Source organism: Aspergillus affinis (genome assembly GCF_023601865.1).
Source record: "Aspergillus affinis strain CMG 70 chromosome Unknown NODE_102_length_131176_cov_92_109673, whole genome shotgun sequence".
Lineage (NCBI taxonomy): Eukaryota > Fungi > Ascomycota > Eurotiomycetes > Eurotiales > Aspergillaceae > Aspergillus > Aspergillus affinis.
This window is the reverse complement of record NW_026515883.1, coordinates 65,964-87,365: the sequence shown is the minus strand read 5'-3', so window position 1 is coordinate 87,365 and position 21,402 is coordinate 65,964. Positions and strand designations below refer to the sequence as shown.

Sequence of the window (21,402 nt, the reverse complement as noted above, 5' to 3'; positions counted from 1 at the left end):
ACTAGAGGATTACCCCAGCGCTTACCTGTTAGCTTTGTCGGTCTTCGGTTTGTGATGACATTCCAGGATTTTTGCAGGAACTGCCCGGACCACGCCATAGCATGTATTCATGTTCTCGATTTCTATACGGTTTCCAGACAGACACTAGGCGACAGGAAAATAGAACTTTGATCACATTCTATTACAGACTGGCAGCTTGCATAATCTATCTTAACTACACTTAGCAACAGCTTCCCGTATGATTTCGCCGAGCTTTCCAACCTAAAAGCAACGTTAGCACAGAAATATGTCGTAGTAGACTGGGTCCTATATACCTCGGGATGACCCATGATTGAGAAGTGATCGCCTTCTATCTGGAAGAACTCCGTTTTGTTTCCGACAAGGGCATCCCACCCATTGGGCCCAAACTCATGAGGTGATGGGTAGAACCAAGCATGAAGACCCAACTCGGCCGCGTGGTCTGCCTTGTCTTTGGGCATAATATCCTTCGTGGCCCAGATGATGAACGTCGCGTCTGGTCGCCGGTCAGGTGCCATCGAGGTTGGCTTCATCCTGCTAAAACACGTCACAGTGCTCAGCATGTGTTGCCTCAGCCGGCGTGACTGCGCCGAAGAGTCGTCGTAGCTGCGTTCAATTCCACTCAGCATACCAATCTGGTCAATAATTTCCATGGTTGGAGCCGTAACCTTGCTCATGTCTTCATGTTTAGGGCCCGTAATGTCGATGATGATCAGTCCGAGGACTTGTTCGCCGTCATTCAGTAGGCGTCGTGCAACCTCGTATGCAAACACTCCGCCAGCGGACCAACCTCCTAGCAAGTACGGTCCCCGAGGCTGTTTTGCGCGAATCGCTGCGATATATATATCCGCGGTGTCGCTGAAGTTAGATGTAAAGTTCTCCGGGTCGTGTACCCACGGTGACTCGACTGCCAAAACGGGCAGATCCTGGCCCAGTTTGGGCAGGTGGATGTAAGCCGCCGCAGAGCCAGCCCCGTCGGCAATTAGAAACAGTGGGTGGCGTGAAGAGCTCGAAGGCCCTTGCATGAGTACAACGTTGCATTTGCGAGAGACACCATTTGCTCCGCCATTGGAATCGCCATTTGTCTGCGGTGCCATGGGGCCGGCGCCTGGCTTTTCGACTTTGCGCAATTCCCTCTGGGCATCATCGAGGGTGGGATGGTCCATGAGGAATGACGCACCCAACTCCACACCAGTGTCTGCCTTGACCGCGGCCAGAATAGAAATACTCATCAACGAGTCGACTCCAATCTCAGCAAAGAAAGTGGACGGTGTCAACTCGTCCTCTAACATTCCGGTCTCCTCAAGCAGCCTCTCTATCAAAGAGGAATAAAGAGTCGCCGTATGACTATTTGCTCCGTTGGAGGGGGTGTCTGCCTCTACATGTCCATTGGTCTGTATACCATTGGCTAATGTGTTCGGGGATGCCACTGGAGGAGATGATCCAGGAGACTGTTTAGCGGACCTCGGGGGATCGACCTTGCCTAAGATTCGATGAAGTGTGTGTCGCGGCATTTTTCGAAAGCGGGCACCTTCAAGAAACCCAACGATCGAGTCACCATTAAGAATGTACACATGTCCACTGTACGTATCCGATCCTTCAGGATGCTCGATGTATGCATAGCTCTGGTATCGAACGTCAGGTGACAACTCGCTAGCGACGATTTCCATGCGCTCCATGTGTGTGCCGATGTAAACCTGATCCGCGGAGCTCATTGGGTTCCCGTTAAACAGGAACCCAGCCAGATGTGTAAGTGCGTCGATCCAGTAGGGGGACAACGTGACTGACTGATCGGAGCCGTGGAGTTTAGGAAGTTGAATGGTTGCGAGAGCTTCGGTGAAGTCTTCGCTGACAATAGCCTCCTTGACCCCTTCGTAATGTTCCGTATAGCCCATGAGGTTCCCAAAGAGCCGATAGAATAATTTCCCTTGGAAGCGATTCGCCAGGCCAGCAGTCGCAGCCTTCACCAGCTTGGAGATTTTAGGTTGCACCAGTGAAGTCAAAGCCTGTCGCTCGGCCTTGAAACCCTGTTCGTCTCTCAGACGAATAATACACTTTGAGTTAACGATGGACGGTTTAGCTTGATCTGCTATCGACACTGCGAGCTCATTCAATGATGACTTCCGTTGACTGACATTCACTTGAACAACCTGATTAGAATCGGCATCGGGCACAATCGGATGATCAATTTGTGTATCGAATACTGAAAACGCCGGGAATGGCGCATTAGGATTTCCATCAGTCAGGATATATCGTGCAGCTGTGAGAGCCATTTCGCTAAACACCCCTGCTGGGCACACAGTGATGCCAGACAGCTTATGGCCCTCGATCATATTCAATAAACATGGCTGCGAGATCACTGATTTGAACTGGGCTGTTTGCTCTTCACCATTGTTCTCCCGTTTCACCAGATGATGCACGCAGGAAGAAATCGGTTGCACATCGGCCTGGCTCACCCCTGGCTCGTATGAGAGCCAATAGTTCCTTGTCTCGAATGCGTATTTTGGCAACGAGATCAGAGACAATGAGTTTGAGAAATCCTGATGGTATTCTCGCCAGCGAAGAGACTTTCCGGCCTTATAAGACGCCGCCAAAATAGTAGAGATGGTTTTCCAGTTCTTCTCGCCTTTCTTGAGACTCGGGAGGGAACGATCAGGTGACACACTAGTATTGGCCCGCACAAGTCCAAGGCAGATGGGATGCGGCCCAATCTCCAGCCAAAGTGGTGTTAACTCACTGAGGTGTTCGGCAAGTGAGTGCGCAATTGCCTGGTCAAACTTGACAGGCTCTCTAGTGTGTCGCACCAGATAATCGCCATTGAACTCCGTGAGCTCTTTGCCCAATAGAGTCGAGATAACTTTGACCCTTGGGATGCCGAAACGCAAACCATTAGCTACATCCCGAAGTTCGTGCTCGATAGAATTCATTTGACACGAATGCATAGCAAAGGGCACGTCCAGAAACCTGCTCTTGATATTACGCTCCTTCAGCTGGTCTTCGATCAGCTGCAGCTGCGAGCGTTCTCCACTTAGAACAATCATTCCAGGACTGTTGAAGCATGCAACTTCGCAGTTAGACACCACGTTCTCGTCTGAAGTGAGAGCAAGAATCTCTTCAGCAGTCCCCGAGATTGAGAGCATGCCATGAGTGCCCTCTGTGCAACTTTTATGAACCAGTGTGGCCCGCTTGCCCACTAGATACATGACATCAGTTGCCGACAAGACACCGGCGGCGAAAAGCGCGGCGTACTCGCCAATGCTGTGGCCGATCACCAGGTCCGGGACAATTCCCCAGGTCTTCCAAAGTTCAACCAGGGCAATCTCCAGGGCAATCAATGCCTGGTGAATCTGAACAATACTAGCGCTTGCCATTTCCACATCAGGGTTTGAAATCAAATGAACAAATGGTGGAAATCCATGGGCGGTAGATACTCGTTGAAGGCTTGACACTGTGGCCCGGAACTGCGGCGATGTCCTGAAGAGGTCTGCACCCATTCCAGCGTAATGCGCTCCCTGTCCCGTAAACACAAATACAACAGGTGGGGTTCCTTTATCCGCTTGAGTCCCTCGGGTGAGGTCTCTATTCAGACCGTCAATGATGTCTTGAGTACTGCCTCCCCAATATGCTGATCGCAGGGAATGATGCATCCGGCGAGCGGTACTTGTGTACGCCAAGTCCGCGAGGTTGGTATCTGGGTTTTCTGTCAAGAAATCAAGTAGCCGTCGCTTGTTCTGCTCAAAGGATGCAGGGCAATGTGCCGAGCATGCAACAACGTGGTGAGAGCGAGGATCGGAGTCTTTAATTGCCGGAATGGGCGGTTCTTCCAAAATGAAGCAACTGTTCCCTCCCTATCCATATGAATAAGTTGACGGACCTGTAATTTGCTGGTTCAACTGTACTTACCGCGGCGTCGAAGTTATTCACAAGGATTTTGCGTGTCTTTCCATTTGCCTGACGCGAGAATTGAACAGGGGCGCCGGGAATTAGGATAGATCCCTGATCTAGGCAATCAAATTTCCCGAGTTTCTCAGGCATTCCAACCTGAGGCGGAATGATGCCTTTCCGGAACATTATGGCTGCTTTCATGATAGACGAAATCCCTGAGGCCTATGAAAGGTACTTAGCATCTGATCACTGCTCAGCCTCATGCAATGTTAGAACCTACAGCCTCCGAATGTCCCACATTGGCCTTGATGGCACCCACCACCAGAGGACTTTCGCGAGCACCTTTTTGGGCCAGAATATTAACAACAGACTCCAGCTCTGCGGAGTCTCCTGCGGTCGTGCCAGTTCCATGCATCTCAACGTAGCCTATATCGTTTGGCTCCAAACCAGCGTAGTGGAGGACACTTCGATAGACTCGTTCTTGGGTCGGAACGTGAGGACGTGTAATAGAAACAGTGTCTGCTGAGTGGTTCCGGGCGTACCCACGGATTACTGACACAATATTGTCGTTGTCTTGAATGGCATCTTCCAACCGTTTCATCACCACGACTCCAATCGCTTCTCCTCGGCAATACCCATCTGCATCCTCTCGAAAGGTCTTGCAGCCTCCCGTCTGAGACAAGAAGCCACCCTTACTTAGAGCAGAGTGCCAGAACGGAGTGGCGATAATATTGGATCCTCCGGCAATGGCTGTGTCACAATCCCGGTTTATGAGTGCTCTGTATGCCAATCCCACGGCTGACGCGGTCGAACCGCAAGCAGAATCCACGCAAAATGTCGCTCCTTCCCATTTGAAGTGGTGATTCAAGCGTCCGGGTGTGAATGAACGTTGGGTACCTTGAAGGATGTACTTATCGACTCCATGTGGTTGCTGGAGCTCTCTCCAATCATCGCTACCATCGCCGATGTAGGTACCGATGCGTTTGCTGTCTGTGGCAAGGCTGCCATTGTTGGTAACACCAGAATTCTCGAGGGCTTCATAGACAGCATGCATCAGCAACCGTTGGCCAGGATCCATTTGAATTGCCTCTCGGGGTGAGACGTTAAACATCTTATGGTCGAATAGACCGGGACGTTCGAGAAAGCAGCCCAAGGCTGAGGTGATGGCATTCTTTCCTCGTCCCGTCTCGTCTAGGTAGTCATCGGCATTGAACCGCTCAGAAGGGATCTGGATGGCTCTGTCAGGGTTTTACCGATCGCATAATATTGGGCACAGCTTACCTTTCGATGGAGCTCATCACGCCTCATTAGCGATTCCCAAAGCTCGTCAATGCTATCAGCTCCGGGGAACTGGCCTGACATGCCAATAATGGCGACCGCCCCAGACCCCCCACGTATTTCCGAAGTTGGAATACTGGGGGCACCGGTGTACAATGTCACCTTGAGCCCTTGCAAATGCAAGGACCGTCTAAGCAATACCAGATAGCTCGTGGCGCCAAGCATGTAGAGTGAAACCCCTTTACTCTTTTCCAGGTAGGATCCACCTACCTCAAACAGCCGCGCGGGATTTGTGCTGTTCTGAAAGATATCCATCAAGATTTCCGGCATAAGCTTTCTCAGGGTAGAGCTGGTGAAAGGTTCATATTTGCTTCCAGAGATCAGCTTGAAATTTGGCTTAATTACCCGGTCAAGCAGGGGGCTCTCTGCTACGATTTCGTCGAAATCTGGCGCTGCTAAATGTCCGGCATGAACAGCGCCAAACGCGGGCAATATGCTTATCTCACTGCGTTTCAACGTGGTAGATGTCTCCAAGAGCCTTCTTAGCACTGATGGTGGTCCGAAGACGGTAGCCCACGTAGGGGTGCTAATCGCGATATATGCCTGTCGATGCCGGGGAATTGACTGATTACTCGAGTCAGTCATCTTCGCTGGTTCAAATTTTCTCGGGACTTTCTACTTCATGTTTATGGAACTGCTCAAGGATTTGTGGAAGCTGGGAAACAACGCTGCCGAGCGCTGAAAAGGCCCAACTCCCGGTATCGTCCTCGATCTGCACCGAACGCCGCGATATCGTCGCCGCGACCCGGCAATTCACGCCGGCGAGGTAGCTAGCGACCTCGATCAATTCGCCTACATTCGTTGCCACTGCCGCTGTGGCAGCTGGAAGTAATCCCCCACAGATTCCGAGGGAGAGAAGCGGCATGGAATGGCTACCATTGCTCAGGAGTGATGGGTCGTTTTCCGCGTGTCTGAATGCAAATTGTTAACGAACGATCCGTCGAATATAGGAAGGGTGACAACTTGCAGAATCAGCTCTCCAATTCGCGCAATAAACACCAGCACCATTTGGGCAATTCCAAAACGGTCGGACTTCGTCGTCAATGACGTTGTCAAGTCCTGCACGCTTTGGAAAGAGCCCACGGTCTCCCGCTCGACAGGTGTGAGTTTGCCAACTTCCACTTGCACATGGTCGATCGCGCACTGCAGAAAGGATTTGAGATTCTTGGAATGCTTTGACTTCTCAACTACCCGACGGATCATAGGAATGGGGGCGTCCGCCTGGTCGCCGAAAAGGAGGATTCGCTGTGTGGCCATGTTAGATAATGCAGCGGCGTCCAGTATGAATCGACAGAATGAAGCTGCAACGTAGAGTGTAATCAAACGGTCTTAACAATAATAAAGCCTCTATTTGACCCTATCCAAGCTCCATCGAGAAGCAAGATAAGTGTATCGATTAAGGTCACTTGATTGCTTACTGCATGCTTATGCGCGGAAGCCAGCCAGTGAGGACCATTCTTAAAAAGCGGATCTCGTCGGCTTACTTGAATTAGTATTTGCATCCTGGTCCAGGCCCTGCTAGGCAAGGCGAGACGGAATGCACGCATGGGGCCTACATATATGGCGAGTTTTAGTTGGTAAGACAATGCCGAATCGCCATGGGCCGGGTGCTTCCGAGTGAGCCAAGCAGTCACCCAGACGATAAGTTGAAGCCGTAATAGTTAGCGTTAAATGGGGCCCAGTGGTTTCTAGGCGGAGTAGAAAGCAGTTTGCATCGCGTGCGAAGGCCGGTCAGGATCGCAGATCGCCACTTGAGCGACTTGATTGCCGTGCGTCAGCCTTGCAATCGGGCCGCGTTGCCGAGAATCGTGACGGCCTTCACTTCCAGGGCACGCTTGGCAGCTTGTCGCTGCAGATCATCAGTATCTAGAAGGGAAAACCTGATAGAGGCATAATTGGGGATCCCCGTAGGTCATCTAAAATTCCATATCACAGGCCGATGGGGTGCTATACTGCCCTTGAATCTTCGACAACAAACTATCAACTTCACACTTCATCATGATTGCACCCGAAACGAACCCCAGTCCCAGCGGCGACATAGCCATTGTTGGTATCGGACTGAGATTACCGGGCGGGTGTCACGATGCCGAATCATATTGGGACTTGCTTGTCCACCAGAGGGACGCAAGAAAACCCATCCCTCCGGAGCGTTTCAATGCCGACGGCTTCCACAAGAATGCTGCGGGGGCCGGGAGCTTGTCCATGAAGCATGGTTACTTCCTGGATGAGCCGGTGGATCGCTTCGATGCCGCCTTTTTCAGCATGTCACAGGCCGAGGTGGCCCGGGTCGACCCCCAGCAACGACTACTTCTCGAGGTGATGCATGAAGCGCTCGAGAACTCGGGCGAGACCGACTGGCGGGGGACCGACATCGCTGTCTATGCAGGCAGCTTCGGTCAAGATTGGCTCCAGATGCAGGCCCGAGACCTGCAAGATGGAAATGTCTACGGCATCACAGGAATGGATGACTTCGTTCTCGCCAACCGTGTATCATACGAATTCGACCTTCGTGGGCCCAGCATGACCGTCAAAGCGGGCTGCTCTTCCAGTTTGATTGCCTTACACCTGGCCTGCGAGTCGTTACAACGCGGCGACTGTTCCGGCGCGCTCGTGGGCGCATCTAACCTCCTCTTGTCACCTGAATACTTCCTAGCGTTAGACAATCTCGGGGCCCTGTCCGCCGACGGTTCATCCAACACGTTCGATGCCCACGCCAACGGTTATGCGCGTGCAGACGCCGTGAATGCGATATACGTGAAACGGCTGGACGACGCACTGCGAGACGGAAACCCTATTCGCGCTGTCGTTCGCAGTACGGCGGTCAACGCCGACGGCAAAACCGTTGGTTTGACAAACCCGAGTCCTGAAGCGCAAGCCAGCTTGATTCGACGAGCATATGATAAGGCGGGCATTAGCAACCCGGGGGACACACCGATGGTAGAATGCCACGGCACTGGAACAGCAACCGGTGATCCCCTCGAAGTGGCCGCGGTGGTACAGGTGTTTGGTGACCAGGGGACATATATTGGCAGTGTATGATCAACTCATCCCAATGCTTGTAAGGCCCCAGGCTAATCAAGGTCATTCAGGTTAAACCCAACATTGGCCACGGAGAAGGAGCGGCTGGCTTGAGCAGTCTAATTAAGGCCGTCCTTGCTCTAGAGCGACAGATGATCCCACCAAACATCAAGTTCAAGACTCCCAATCCCAAAAGTGAGCAGTTTCTATGTCGCGCATCAGAGCCGAAGCTAATCACCTTCTAGTTCCATTCCACGAAAGAAGACTGACCGTTCCTGTCAAAGCCACACCTTGGCCAAAAGGGCGCAGTAAGAGAATCAGTGTTGATTCATTTGGTCTCGGGGGAGCAAATGCCCACGTCATTCTCGAAGCTGGTCCTTCTGCCTCCCCTACCAACGGGTCTGTCCATGTGAATGGAGACAAGACCTTGCCCCAGCGGCTACTTGTCTTTTCCGCGCATAGTGAGGGATCCCTCACGCAGATGCTATCTAATTATCAGGGCTTTTTGGAGTCCGAATCTGTTCGCATTCCCGATCTGGCATACACCCTGGGCGCAAGACGCCATCACCAGACGATGAGGACGTTTTGCGTGTCCGACGGCCAGGCGCTCGAGCCCGTGCCGGCAGTCCGAGTTTCTGGGTCCAAAGGCCTCCTTTTTGTGTTTACGGGCCAAGGAGCACAATGGCCTGGGATGGGTCGGGAGCTTATTAAAGACTTCCCTTCATTCAAAGAAGACATTCAACAAATGGATCGATGGCTTTCAAAGATAGTAGAAGCGCCATCGTGGAAGATTGAAGGTATGAGGCTCTTAATAGCAGCAATGAGGTGCTAAATCTAACTCGGAAATTTCTTAGACGTGCTGCTCAACGCCCAGGATATCCATTCGGCTGAATATGCGCAGCCCCTATGTACTGCCATCCAGGTTGCTCTGGTCAATTTACTCCGTAGATGGGATGTACATCCAGCGGGAGTGGTGGGCCACTCGAGTGGCGAAATTGCCGCGGCGTATGCTGCCGGCGCAATTGACATGAGGGATGCTATTCTCGTGGCGTTCTATCGCGGCGTGGCCAGCATGCATCAACGTCGACCGGGCGCTATGGCAGCCGTTGGTTTGGGTCGACATGAAGTCACCGACATACTCTCTAAGGGCACGACTATTGCCTGTGAGAATAGCCGCTCCAGTGTAACCATCTCGGGTGATCTCGCTGCTGTAGAAGAGACCCTAGAGAGGGTACGCTCTCATAGACCTGAAGCCTTGGCTAGGAAACTGCGTGTCGACAGGGCCTATCACTCGGGTAGGATATATGAATCCATCAAATATTAAATGGAGCACAAAGATACTGACTCTTCACAGATCATATGCAAACTGTTGGGTCTTGCTATGAAGGCTTGATTGCATCGATCAAAACCTCCCCGGAAACTCTTTCTATTCCTTTCTTCTCCAGCGTCACCGGTGAAACCACCTATGAGGCTGACCTGCTCGGTCCATCGTACTGGAGGGCAAACATGGAAAATCCGGTTTTGTTCCTGGCTGCCGTGGAGAGTGCGCTCCAAGTAGAGCAGCGATTCAGTATGGCTTTGGAGATTGGCCCTCATGCCGCTTTATCCGGGCCGTTCCGCCAGATCTGCAAAGAGCTGGATCAAACCATCTCCTATACCAGCTGTCTAAGCAGAGGAACAGAAGGCACGCATACCATTCTCACGGCTGCCGGGCAACTGTATTGCCATGGACTGTCACTGGACTTCGCAGCGATGAATCCCGAGGGGACCACATTATCGAATCTTCCCCCATATCCCTGGACCCACGATGCATCCTACTGGAACGAGAGCCGGATCTCTCGTGAATTGCGCACCAGGGAGTTTCCCGAACATGACCTATTAGGCGCTCGGACCGTTGGAGGGAATGACCTGGAGCCGAGCTGGAGAAAACTCCTGCAACTCAAAGATGTACCCTGGCTTTCTGACCATGTTGTGGCTGACGACGTAGTGTTCCCTGCCGCCGGGTATGTGGCCATGGCCGGTGAAGCTATCAGACAGCTCTCGGGCTCGACTGATTTCACGCTTCGCTCGCTCTCCATCGGGTCCGCCCTGCTTCTCCAGAGTTCTCGATCAACTGAGATCATTACCCGGCTGCAGCCCCATAGACTTACTACGAACCAAGATTCTTCTTGGTTTGACTTTACAGTCCTGTCGTATGACGGGAGCAAGTGGACGAGACACTGCAACGGCGAAGTCCACGCCGGAAAGGCCTCAACATCTTTCCCTAGAGAGTGCACGTCTTTAGCGACGAATGGTACCCGCGAGGTGGATGCCACCAAATGGTATCATGCGGCCAAGACGGCCGGTTTGGAGTATGGACCTGCATTTCAGGGACTGCAGAACATCTCTTACAGCATCGCACAGAATAAAGTATCGGCTACTGTCCAACCATCTCAGAAGTCACCCTTCACATTTCACCCCACTACGGTGGATCAATTTCTGCAATGCTGCATTCTCGGCTCGGTCCATGGTCACCTGCGGCTCATGAACAAGCTCGTCCTCCCGGTTCACATCGAGGAGATTTACATTGGACATGGCGGTCATTTGGAAGATCTCCAATGTGAGACACAGACCGTGTCTTCCGGCGCTGACATGGTATCGGCCATTGGGCACTTTCAGGCTGCGGATGGATCCCAGATTATGCAGGCCAAAGGAGTCGAGTTCCGTGTTCTCGATAACCACGTTACCGACGATGCTTTGCAGGAGCTAAGACTACTTCAGTGGCGACCAGATGTTGATCTTGTTGATCTCGATCAAGTGGTCCACCAAACCACGGACTTGAGTAGCTGTCTCGAGCTTGTCGAACGCTTGAACATTCTCTGTGTGTTAGAGACTACGAGAAAGTTGAAGTCTCTAGATTCATCGTTGCATCACTTCCAACGTTTCAAGGAATGGAATGAGCAGTATGTAGCCAACATTCAGCGAGAGGGCAGCAAGGTGGTGCGAGATACCGACCGACTCTTCCACCTTAGCTCACAAGAGTGTGAATCCTCAATTGAGGAGCTTAAAGCAGCCGCCCTGGAGACGCCGGCACGCGACATTGCACTCGCAGTCACGAGAATTTATGATGATGTTGAGAATATCTTCACCGGTGCTGCAGAGCCTCTTGCAATCCTCCTTAAAGACAACCTGCTCATAGAAATCTACAACTTCTTCAACATGCTAGACCACCAGAAATTTTTCGAATTGCTGGGCCATAGCAACAAGGCTCTGCGCATTCTTGAGATCGGAGCTGGTACCGGAGGTTTCACCTCAACGATCGTTCCGGCTCTGACTATGTCTGGCGGTGGATGTTCCTTCGGCACTTACACATATACGGACATCTCATCTGGCTTCTTCAAGGCCGCCAAGGAGCGTTTCGGCGAGCACCCAGGGATTGAATACGTTGTCCTCGATATCAGTCAAGATCCCGCGACGCAGGGCCTGGAGCTTCACAGCTATGATCTTGTTGTTGCTGCAAACGTGAGTCCAATGCATGACTTTCGGAAAGATCTGTACTAAGTATATGCTCTAGGTGCTTCATGCTACTCCAGATCTCTTACAGACCATGAAGAACTGCCGATCTCTTCTCCGACCGGGCGGCCGCATCTTCATGCTTGAACTATGCTCGGGTAAGCACCTTCTGCCCGGGACCTTTCGGTGGTGTTCTAACCATTTCCTCAGAGGCTAAATGGGTGAATTATATAATGGTAAGAACTCACACCATGCCTCGGTGTATAGGCAATTGTGATAGACTAACCCATTGATTCAGGGCACGCTTTCTGGCTGGTGGCTGGGAGAGGGCGACGGCCGTCCCGACGAGCCGTATATTCAAGCTTCTCAATGGAACGGCATCTTGCAGAAGGCTGGTTTCAATGGCGTATCCTCTGTAATGGACCAAGCAGCTCCTTTCCAACTCGACAATATTATCATGGCCCAAGCCATTGAAGAAGAGGTCTCTTCGTACAAACCGCTGAGCCTCCTTGTAACCGATCCGACCACAGTGACAGGAGCGGTGAAGGAGTTGACGTCGCAGTTTCACGCTGAAGGGTACGAGGTCTCCCTTTGTTCTCTGTGGGATTTGCCCACACCCCCCGTGGATGTCGTGTCGCTACTCGATGTCGATGGACCTGAACCATTCTTCTAAAGTCTGTCGGAAAAGGACTTTCGCGCTCTCATTCGCTTCATTACCCATTCTCACAGCAATAAGATTCTTTGGGTGACGGGACTGGCTCAATTGGCTGTCGATAACCCCTACTTCGCGATGGTTTTGGGTTTTGCAAGGTCCCTTCGACTAGAACTGGGAACTCTCTTTGCTACTTTAGAAATCGAAAGCATTGGCGAATCGTCTCCGTGGGCGTCGGTTGTGCAAGTGTTTAACAAGATCCAAAGCCAGCCAAGGCAAACGCTGGACTGCGAGTACGCTCTGCTGGGTGGCACCGTCCAAGTGCCGCGGTTCATTACCAAGAAGAGCGATGATGTACTTTCCCTGCCTGTCGACAAATCGTCTTGGAAGCTGGGTCTTGCCAAGCCAGGGCTTCTCAGCAGCCTCCAGTGGTTACGAGACTCCCGAGATTTGCCGTTGCAAGGGGCGGAAGTGGAAATTGCAGTGCGAGCTTCTTCAGTCAATTATCAGGTAGGTTCATCTCATTCTGAATATATGCAGTTTTCATCACCGCTGAGACCCCCAGGATGTCCTTATCGCAACCGGCGCGGTACACAGCAACCGCGGGTTGGGGCTAGAAAGCGCAGGCCTCATAACCAGCGTCGGAGAACTGGTGGATAAACAAGATTTCCAAGTGGGCGACCGCGTGCTCTGCTGGTCTCCAGGTTCTTTGGCAACCCACGTGCGGGCTGATGCGAAACGGTGCATCAAGATCCCAAACGGCCTATCGTTTGAAGAGGCAGTCGCCCTGCCCAGCACGCACGCCACGATGATTCGCGGCCTTGTGGAAATTGGTGGTTTGGCTTCCGGCGATACAGTCTTGGTTCACTCGGCTGCGGACGCGATGGGAATCGCTGCAATTCAGGTTGCTCATACCAGAGGAGCCCAAGTAAGACACGAAGATGCTTGACTCCTTTCACGTATTGGCTAATCAAGTATGGCAGATTTACGCGACCGCTGCAACCGAGGAAGAGAAACAGTTCCTAACGACTGAACACGGAGTTCCAGAATCGAATATCTTCTCTTCTCAGGACAGCTCCTTTGTCACAGACATCATGCAAAACACAGAATCTCGCGGTGTAGATGTCGTGGTCAATTCTCTGTCGGGCGAGCTGCTCCACCAGAGCTGGAAATGCGTCGCTGAGGGCGGTAATATGATCGACTTGGGTGGAAGGGACATGGCGGGTCATGGAAAGCTCGACATGGCCATGTTCGAGGGGAACAGAGGCTTTCACGGTATCGATACAGCTGCTCTGCTCTCTCTGAAGCCTACGCTGGGTCGCCGGTAAGTTGTATCGTTGCATTCACATCGGAAGCGAACCTGGCTGACGGATCACCCTAGGCTTTTGGAGGCTACTTTCAAGTTGTACGCAGACGGTTTAATCAAACCAGTGTCTCCTGTCAATCGGTTCAGTCCCGGCGAAATCAAACTCGCATTTCATCAGTTCCAAGGCAATCGACCGATCGGTGCCGTATGCGTCGAATTCCCAGATAAACCGCAGGCGCTTCCCTATGAGACCAACGCGGGCCAGGCTCGCTTCCGCAAGGATCGCTCCTACGTCCTTATCGGCGGCCTGGGAGGTTTGGGAAGATCCACCGCCGTATGGCTGGCCGAACGCGGTGCCGGTTCGATCGTGTTCATGTCTCGATCGGCCTCTCCTAGTGCCGAAAGCGAGAAGTTGACGCGAGAGCTAAATGAACTTGGATGCCAGGTGCAAATCTTCCCCGGGAGCGTGACAGATGCCACGACGGTCGATTTTCTGGTCACGAATACGGCAAAGCCGATTGCCGGCGTGCTGCACCTGGCGCTTGTGTTGAAGGTACCTTATCTCTTTTTGTTTACCTTTCTTTTTCAGCGCATTCTTGTTCTCTAACCGCTCGACAGGACGAACCTCTCTTAGAGATGTCTTTCGACAGCTGGACCGCCGCGACGGAGGCCAAGGTGCAGGGTACCTGGAATCTGCACCACGCCTTAAAGGACCAGCCGCTAGAATTCTTTGTCCTTCTCAGTTCCATCTACGGCGTACAAGGAAACCCAAAGCAAGCCAATTACGCCGCTGCCAGCACCTTCCTCGACTCCTTCGTCCAATTCCGACAGCGGCAAGGCCTCCCAGCTTCGGTCATCGACCTCGGCGTGATGGAGGACATCGGGTTCGTCAGCCAGCACCCGACCATCCTCGAGAATCTGCGACGCGCCGGGGCCCGACTGATCCGGGAGAATGACTTCCTTGGATCCTTGCAGTTGGCCATCCGAGCTTCGTCCGAGGCTCCGCCCGCGCCGCCGTCGCTCTCCTCCACTTATGTCAATCCCGCTCAATTCGTCGTCGGATTGGGCCAACATCCTCCCGATGCGCGTGGCCTGGGCCTGAAGACCGAAGTAGTCAGTCAAGGGGGTGAGCATGCGCAGGACGCGCCCGGAGACGACGGAGACACGCTGCGGCGGTTCGTAGAGAGTGCAAAGCGGGATCCCAGCGCCCTAGACGACGAAGCGGCCGTGGCCGAGTTCTTCGCTTCGCACGTGGCCGAGTGCCTCAAGACGCTGCTGATTTTTAGCGATAACTCCAACCTGGACCTCAATCTGGGACTCGCCGAACTCGGTGTTGATTCGCTGATCGCTATCGAGCTGCAGACCTGGTGGATCCAAAACTTTGCGGCGCACGTAACAATTCTGGAATTGACGACAAGTGACTCGATCATTGAGCTCGGAAAGCTGGCAAGGTCGCGAATGCTGGATGGCTTGAGTGGTTAGTAATCCTGCAGCGAAGATGTAATGAGAAAGATTGGAGATTGTATAGACTGGTCTATTAGTGTCAAGATCTATGAGCAAATTGCATAATACACGTCTGATGTCAAGTCACTCTGCTTGTCTGCCTGCAACTCCGTAGGAAACACGAAGTGATGCTGAAGAGCGAAAACAGAGGAAAAGCGGTGATCGGAAGAAGGCGGCAGAACGGCCTGGGCAAACAATGCAAACAGAGCTGGCGTCTCCATCGAGTACTGGGCCATCTATCTTCTTCAGACGATCGATTGTTACAGTACTTGATCAAAAAAGACTGGTGGCTATTTTTTTTTTTTTCAGAATGTATCAAGTTCGGTCCCATTTTATCAAGACCGAGTTCACTCTGCTTCTTCTTGTTGGAAAAGTTGGGGAGATATATATTCAGATCTAACCGAAGTTTTTGGCAGAAGCATATACTTCCCCCACTTTACGTCGAGCGAAGAACTATATAGTCTAGTCCGTATATTCTCATAGCTGACACCTCCGACAATGAGGAAAAGAAAAGTATATTGCATATCTCAATCTGAGAGATTACGCAAAAAAAAGAAAACTACTGGAACGTCGACAGCGACGAGAGTCGAACCCTCGATCTGCCGTTGTCCGGGCTGTCATGTGCGTATAACTGCGCAGTGCTGAGTCACTCTCTGCATTGTTAGCAATGCACAGCACAAGAACACAGGATCACATGACCACATGGCAAACAAACAGAGCAAACAAACAAACCAGCCGCCCGACCCGTCAGGCAGCCAGCGAGAGGCCAGCGAGGGCAGGGCGAGCCGAGCCATTGCTGACTGCATCCTGGCGATGTTCGCATTTCTTGAAAGGCAAATGGAGCCGAGCCGGGGCAATCTCAATTTCTTATCTGACAGGAATACAGGACCCATGTTCCTTGGCCCAGCGTCGTGCACCTAACATCCGGTCCGTGTTGTTAACCTGGCGGCGTGTCGGCGTACCATGATGGACCGCTGGACTTGATGGCTTAGACTACGGCCCTAGGAAGGAGATGATGGGAGAACAATAAAACAAGAATGATGAACAGGTAATAATCAATGATTTGTCAACGTACGAATCTTGAGACCTACGTAGAATCTCATAGAGAAATGGAGAATCACATTGCCAAATGGACGACGTCGGCCGAGGGCCACCTGTCGCGGGATGCAAATGGGGACGAGCAAACAGACTACACAAGGTGGAGGCTGGTGGACAAACAAGGCCGTCAATCATGGCACTATCTCGAGTCCGACGTCGAGAACGATAAATGGCCTCAAACAGTCTACGAGAAGTACTTCCTTGGACTGGACACGGTCCGTCCATGACCCTCGTTCCCGCCAAATGCATGAATCCGCGCTGATGATCGGCTTAGGGTTTGCCAGATCTGCCCAAGCCCTCAACCCCGTTGGAGGCCGCACGGAATGGGGCCTCGTTTTTCAGTCAATTGCAGCTGCCCTCCGGACAGTGGGCCAGTGAATGCAGCGGCCCGATGTTCATCCTGCCGTTCGTGCTCATCGCATGGTACGTCACCGAGACCCCGATTCCCCCGGCATACGCGATCGAGATCAAGCGACATCTCTTTGCTCGACAGAATCGGACCGATGGGGGCTGGGGATGGCATGTGCTAGGGCGCAGTTCGAACCTGGGAACGGTCTTGAACTACGTCGCTTTGCGTCTGCTGGGGACCAGCGAAGAAGACCCTCGCATGATTAAGGCTCGAGGGTTCCTTCACAGCCTCGGTGGCGGGCTGTACGCGCCGGGTATAGCTAAATTCTGGCTCTGCGTTCTTGGGGTGATGGAATGGGAATGCGTCAATCCCTTCCTACCCGAAGTCTGGTATGAAGTCCCTTTCTTCCCCGAGGACGGACGGGAAATGCTAACTGCCAGTTAGGCTGGCAGCGGACTCGGATCCCATAGCTCCTAGGAAATGGTACGTCCACACGCGGACCAATTTCATGTCTCTGTCCTACGTCTGGTCCAAGGCATGGAGATACCCGGGAGACGAGATCACCGAACAACTCCGCGCCGAAATCTACACGCAGCCCTACGCCACGATCAACTTTGCTGCGCATCGCACCTCACTTTCTGAGGTAGATAACAACCACCCCAAATCATGGATTGTCAATCTGATGAACTGGTTGACCGTTGCCGTGTATATCCCTTTCTTCCGAAAGGCGACTACAGTAGAAAGCGCGCAAAAGCAAGTGTGGGAGCTGATACGGGCTGAAGACAGGAACACAGAGTACATTGGACTGTCACCTATCAGCAAAGCGATCAATTTGATTGCGTGCTATATCCATGAAGGCAATGACAGTGAATCTGTGCGAGCACACAGAGAAACAATCTCGCAGTATTTCTGGATGAAAGACGAAGGCATGACTTGCAACTTATCAGATGGTATTCAGCTATGGGATACCGCATTGGCGGTGCAGGCTATAGCAGCAGCCGGACTGGCAGACGACCCTAGCTATCAGCAAACCTTCCTCAGGTCTCATGCATTCTTGGACAATCACCAGCTCAGGGAGAACATACCTGACCAGGCTAATTGTTACCGATGGCATCGCAAGGGAGGCTGGCCATTTAGTACCAAATACCAAGGCTATATGATTAGCGAGTGCACCGGAGAAGGAATGAGATCGGTTCTTCAGCTGCAGGAGATCATGCGACTTCAGGTCCCTAATCGCATTTCGACTGAAAGACTACAGGACTCAGTGGATTGTCTGCTGAAAATGCAAAACGACACCGGTGGCTTCTCTGTGTACGAACAGAGACAGGGGTCACACAATCTGGAGTGGTTAGAGTCTGGCGAGTTCGCTGGAAAGACGATGGTCAGCTACGACTATGTGGAATGTACCACGGCTGTGGTCTCAGCCCTGGCATTGTTCACCAAGTACTTCCCGGAATATCGCGCCCAGGAAGTCGAAGACGCGAAAACTAGAGGGCTAAACTTCATTAAGAGCTCTCAAAAACCGGATGGCGGATGGCACGGTGCCTGGGGAATCTGTTTTACGTATGCTGGGATGTTCGCGCTCGAGGCTCTTGCCTTGGCTGGAGAAACATACAAGACAAGCGAGTATTCTCGCAAAGGCTGTGAGTACCTCTTGTCAAAGCAGAAGGAAGACGGAGGATGGGGAGAGTCTTATCTCAGCTTCAAAGAACAAACCTATATTGAGCATGAAGCCTCCCAGGTTGTGCAGACAGCATGGGTCTGTTTGGGCTTGATGGACGCAAATTACCCGGACAAAGAACCGATTAAAAGGGGATTGAGATTGATCCTGTCTCGGCAGCAATCCAAAGGGCAGTGGCTTCAAGAAGCCTTCGAAGGAGGTGTGGGAGATGGGTATGTTCACTCTCTAGTTTGAAACCTATTCAGTGACACAATGCTGATTTGAATCTAGAGTGATTTCTTATTCGAACTACAAGTTATATTGGCCTATACGAGCATTTGGCCAATACGCTCGAAAGTATGGAAACGAAGAGTTCTGATAACCAAATTGTAAACAAACCATGAGCTATTCAAACAAATGGCAAAGACTCTGTCCTACTTCTAATGTTTTCAATTCTTCTAATTTGGTTCTTTACGGTACACATTCTACTATATAAATCGCGAGAGAATAAAGGCTCAACTCTATGCGTTTTAACTGTACTATCTTCGCGAACTGTATCTCTTATAAGTTCAATTAATCCCCAGGGCCTTTGCCTAACCCCTTGCCAGCACGCTTTCTCTCCATGCCCATCCCACAGCCATCGCAGCACCCGGTCCGAGCATGGCAGCCGTGCCACCCAAAAAGCCAATTATTTTTAGCCAACTTGCATCCAGCTTTTTCGCACTCTTAAGATCCCTGAAATGGAGCAACTGCCAAAAGAGACCGCTCCCAAGAGTTATTAAATGATTATACTTGACAAGCTCCCCAAGGCCTGACTTCGTAGGTTCACTCCAACCCCTCCAAGTCAGCATATTAGACAGATTGTGTTTGTGAATCATGTACTCTGGTGTGGTAGACCAAAGTCCAAGGTAGGTAAGTCCGCTCAGAATGCCGCCAATGGCATGTGCTCGACGAAGATATTTTATATCTGTCCAAGGATTGGTGATCCGGTCCTGCGCGGTAGTATCGGAAACCGACACCGATAACGCACGATGCGAGACCATCAACGTCAAAGGAAAAAACTGCCAAGCAGTACTGACAGGTGCGACTGCGACACCGGAGAAAAGAAGTATTGTTGGGACAATGTAGCCGATGGCGATGGCGGCGACAAGCGTTTTCGCATAATTCGTAGGCACGAGACGGTTGTCAGGAGCGGCGTATCTCTCCAATGAGGACTGAATATAATGAAAGAAGAGGTATATCGGGACCGTAAGCCCCAGCCCTTTCCACTGGCCGAAAAGGCCGAAAAGAGGCCAAAGGGAGGCAACGGTGAAGTTGTTTCCTCTTCGGATGCTTTCGGTAGTGACGATGGTTAGAAAGGGAGCAAGATCACCCAGGAACCCAATCAGTTCAAGCTTTTCTGCCGGGCTGAAACGTTCAAGCGAAGGTAAGAACCCTTCAAACTTTGCGTTCGCCTCCGGAACTCCCAGGACCAGGAGTGCAGCGTAAAAAAAGCCTAAAAGAGGGAGCGCACGCAACACCCGCCAAGCGAGATGATCCCGCTGGTTGTCATTGTGTGCAGAGCCAAATGGCATCAGCCCACGCAGGGACTTCTCGGGGATGGGAAAGAAGTCCAATCTGGGGGCCTGCGCCACGGCTTGACAGTGTACGTCCACGAGCAAGTCCCCGGTGTTTGGCACCACGTACAAGGAGAATATCTTGTGTGTGATGGTGGCGAAAGCCTCGAGTCGAGTGGCATAGCCCGCGGTTTCACAGACCTCTTTGGTGCGTGCTCGCCGAGTTTGCTCGTAGTCTCTAAGGGTCGCTTGCAGGCGCTCAATACTCGGACGCTTGGTTTTAGCAGCAAGGGCATGGAGGTTGTTTGCGAGAGTGGCGGCACTCTCGATCGCCCAATTTCCTCCTTGGCCGCTTTAGATGATCGTTAATGATCTTGCTAGCAACAAAGGCGCGAGGTATCTCACATGTTCGGTGTCATCTTGTGAACAGAATCTCCCAGGCAAACAAAACGGCCGTAAGTCCAATGTTGATACATTGCTTCCTCCAAGACGGTGAGAGAAGACGCTGTTTTTCTTTTCCATACCGCGTCGAAGGTAACGGTTTGCGAGACATATCGCTTCATGAACGGTTTTACAAATTCCGTCTGGTCGGCTTCGGTGTACCGAGGCATATTTGGCGGACGGTAAATCTTGTCGAGTTTCTCGAATGCAAACCAAAAGACCTGCCTACCTTTGCCAACCACGACCAAGAATGACCAGTCCTTGTTGAATGCGCGATACTGGCATTGTGAATCCAGCCCTGGTACTGGAGATGACATACCGAACAGACATCTGTATTCTGCCGATAAAGCTGTAATCTGTCAGTCGAAGTGGTTTATTGTCACCGAAATAACCTCAACCTACTCTTCTTGTCTGCAGCCAGATTTTTCAGACCGTTGTTGCGCTCAGCCTGCAGCCACATTTCACGACGAATCTTGCTATGAACACCATCCGCGCCGGCGACGATTTCGCCCGCGAATCGAGAACCATCTTCGCAGTGTACTCGTACTCCATCGGGCAGCTGATCGACCGAAGTCACTTTTTTGATGGTATGAATTTTGGTTTTATCCGGAAAGCGATCGTAGAGAATCTTCAAAACTCGCTGTCGCTCCAGGAAAGAGACCGGATAACCCGTGCTATTTAATGTTAATGTTAGATAACCGTCTTTTAAACCCATCAATTGAAGCATTCTTTTCAATAACTGTGACCCGGGAGCTTACCGTGCCTCAATTAATTGTAGTGAGTCCACCTTCTGGATAAGCTTCCCTTCCCCTGTGATCATCTCATGCCATACCGGTCGCTCTGTGTATCGTTCAATCTCGTCGTAAACCCCAAGCTGATCGAGAATGCGGGCACCATTAGAGAAGATCCCTATGGATGCGCCGACCTGGGGATCGATACGATCTCGAGCCTCAAGCACCACGTAGTCAATGCCGGCGTGATGTAAACTGTGTGCCAGCGTCAACCCGGCGATCGATCCACCAACAATCACCACGCGAAAGCGATCCTGGCCTTTTCTGACTGCCATGGTCGGGATGTAAATTGAAC

At 51.8% G+C, this 21,402-nt stretch overlaps 4 protein-coding genes across 4 annotated transcripts; 2 read left to right on the top strand and 2 right to left on the bottom strand.

The window, feature by feature from the left end:
- Positions 1 to 210: 210 nt before the first annotated feature.
- On the bottom strand, positions 211 to 6,498 carry KD926_000107 (uncharacterized protein; the record flags this gene model as incomplete). Its single annotated transcript, XM_053104030.1, has 7 exons — positions 211 to 261; positions 315 to 3,866; positions 3,922 to 4,125; positions 4,184 to 5,131; positions 5,185 to 5,805; positions 5,861 to 6,152; positions 6,239 to 6,498. The coding sequence occupies 7 exons, from the start codon at positions 6,496 to 6,498 to the stop codon at positions 211 to 213; spliced, it is 5,928 nt and encodes a 1,975-aa protein (XP_052952672.1).
- Positions 6,499 to 7,239: 741 nt separating this feature from the next.
- Positions 7,240 to 15,191, top strand: KD926_000106 (type I polyketide synthase; the record flags this gene model as incomplete). The annotated part of the gene is made up of 13 exons (XM_053104029.1): positions 7,240 to 8,274; positions 8,331 to 8,454; positions 8,505 to 9,056; positions 9,114 to 9,554; positions 9,614 to 11,760; positions 11,813 to 11,909; positions 11,962 to 11,987; positions 12,050 to 12,327; positions 12,427 to 12,913; positions 12,969 to 13,331; positions 13,387 to 13,727; positions 13,785 to 14,262; positions 14,328 to 15,191. 13 exons carry the CDS (start codon positions 7,240 to 7,242, stop codon positions 15,189 to 15,191), a joined length of 7,233 nt encoding a protein of 2,410 aa, XP_052952671.1.
- Positions 15,192 to 16,321: 1,130 nt separating this feature from the next.
- Positions 16,322 to 18,698, top strand: KD926_000105 (terpene cyclase/mutase family protein; the record flags this gene model as incomplete). Its single annotated transcript, XM_053104028.1, has 4 exons — positions 16,322 to 16,525; positions 16,585 to 17,048; positions 17,104 to 18,552; positions 18,611 to 18,698. 4 exons carry the CDS (start codon positions 16,322 to 16,324, stop codon positions 18,696 to 18,698), a joined length of 2,205 nt encoding a protein of 734 aa, XP_052952670.1.
- Positions 18,699 to 18,912: 214 nt separating this feature from the next.
- Positions 18,913 to 21,382, bottom strand: KD926_000104 (FAD-dependent oxidoreductase; the record flags this gene model as incomplete). Its single annotated transcript, XM_053104027.1, has 4 exons — positions 18,913 to 20,227; positions 20,281 to 20,665; positions 20,719 to 20,990; positions 21,075 to 21,382. The coding sequence occupies 4 exons, from the start codon at positions 21,380 to 21,382 to the stop codon at positions 18,913 to 18,915; spliced, it is 2,280 nt and encodes a 759-aa protein (XP_052952669.1).
- Between the last annotated feature and the right edge of the window lie 20 nt (positions 21,383 to 21,402).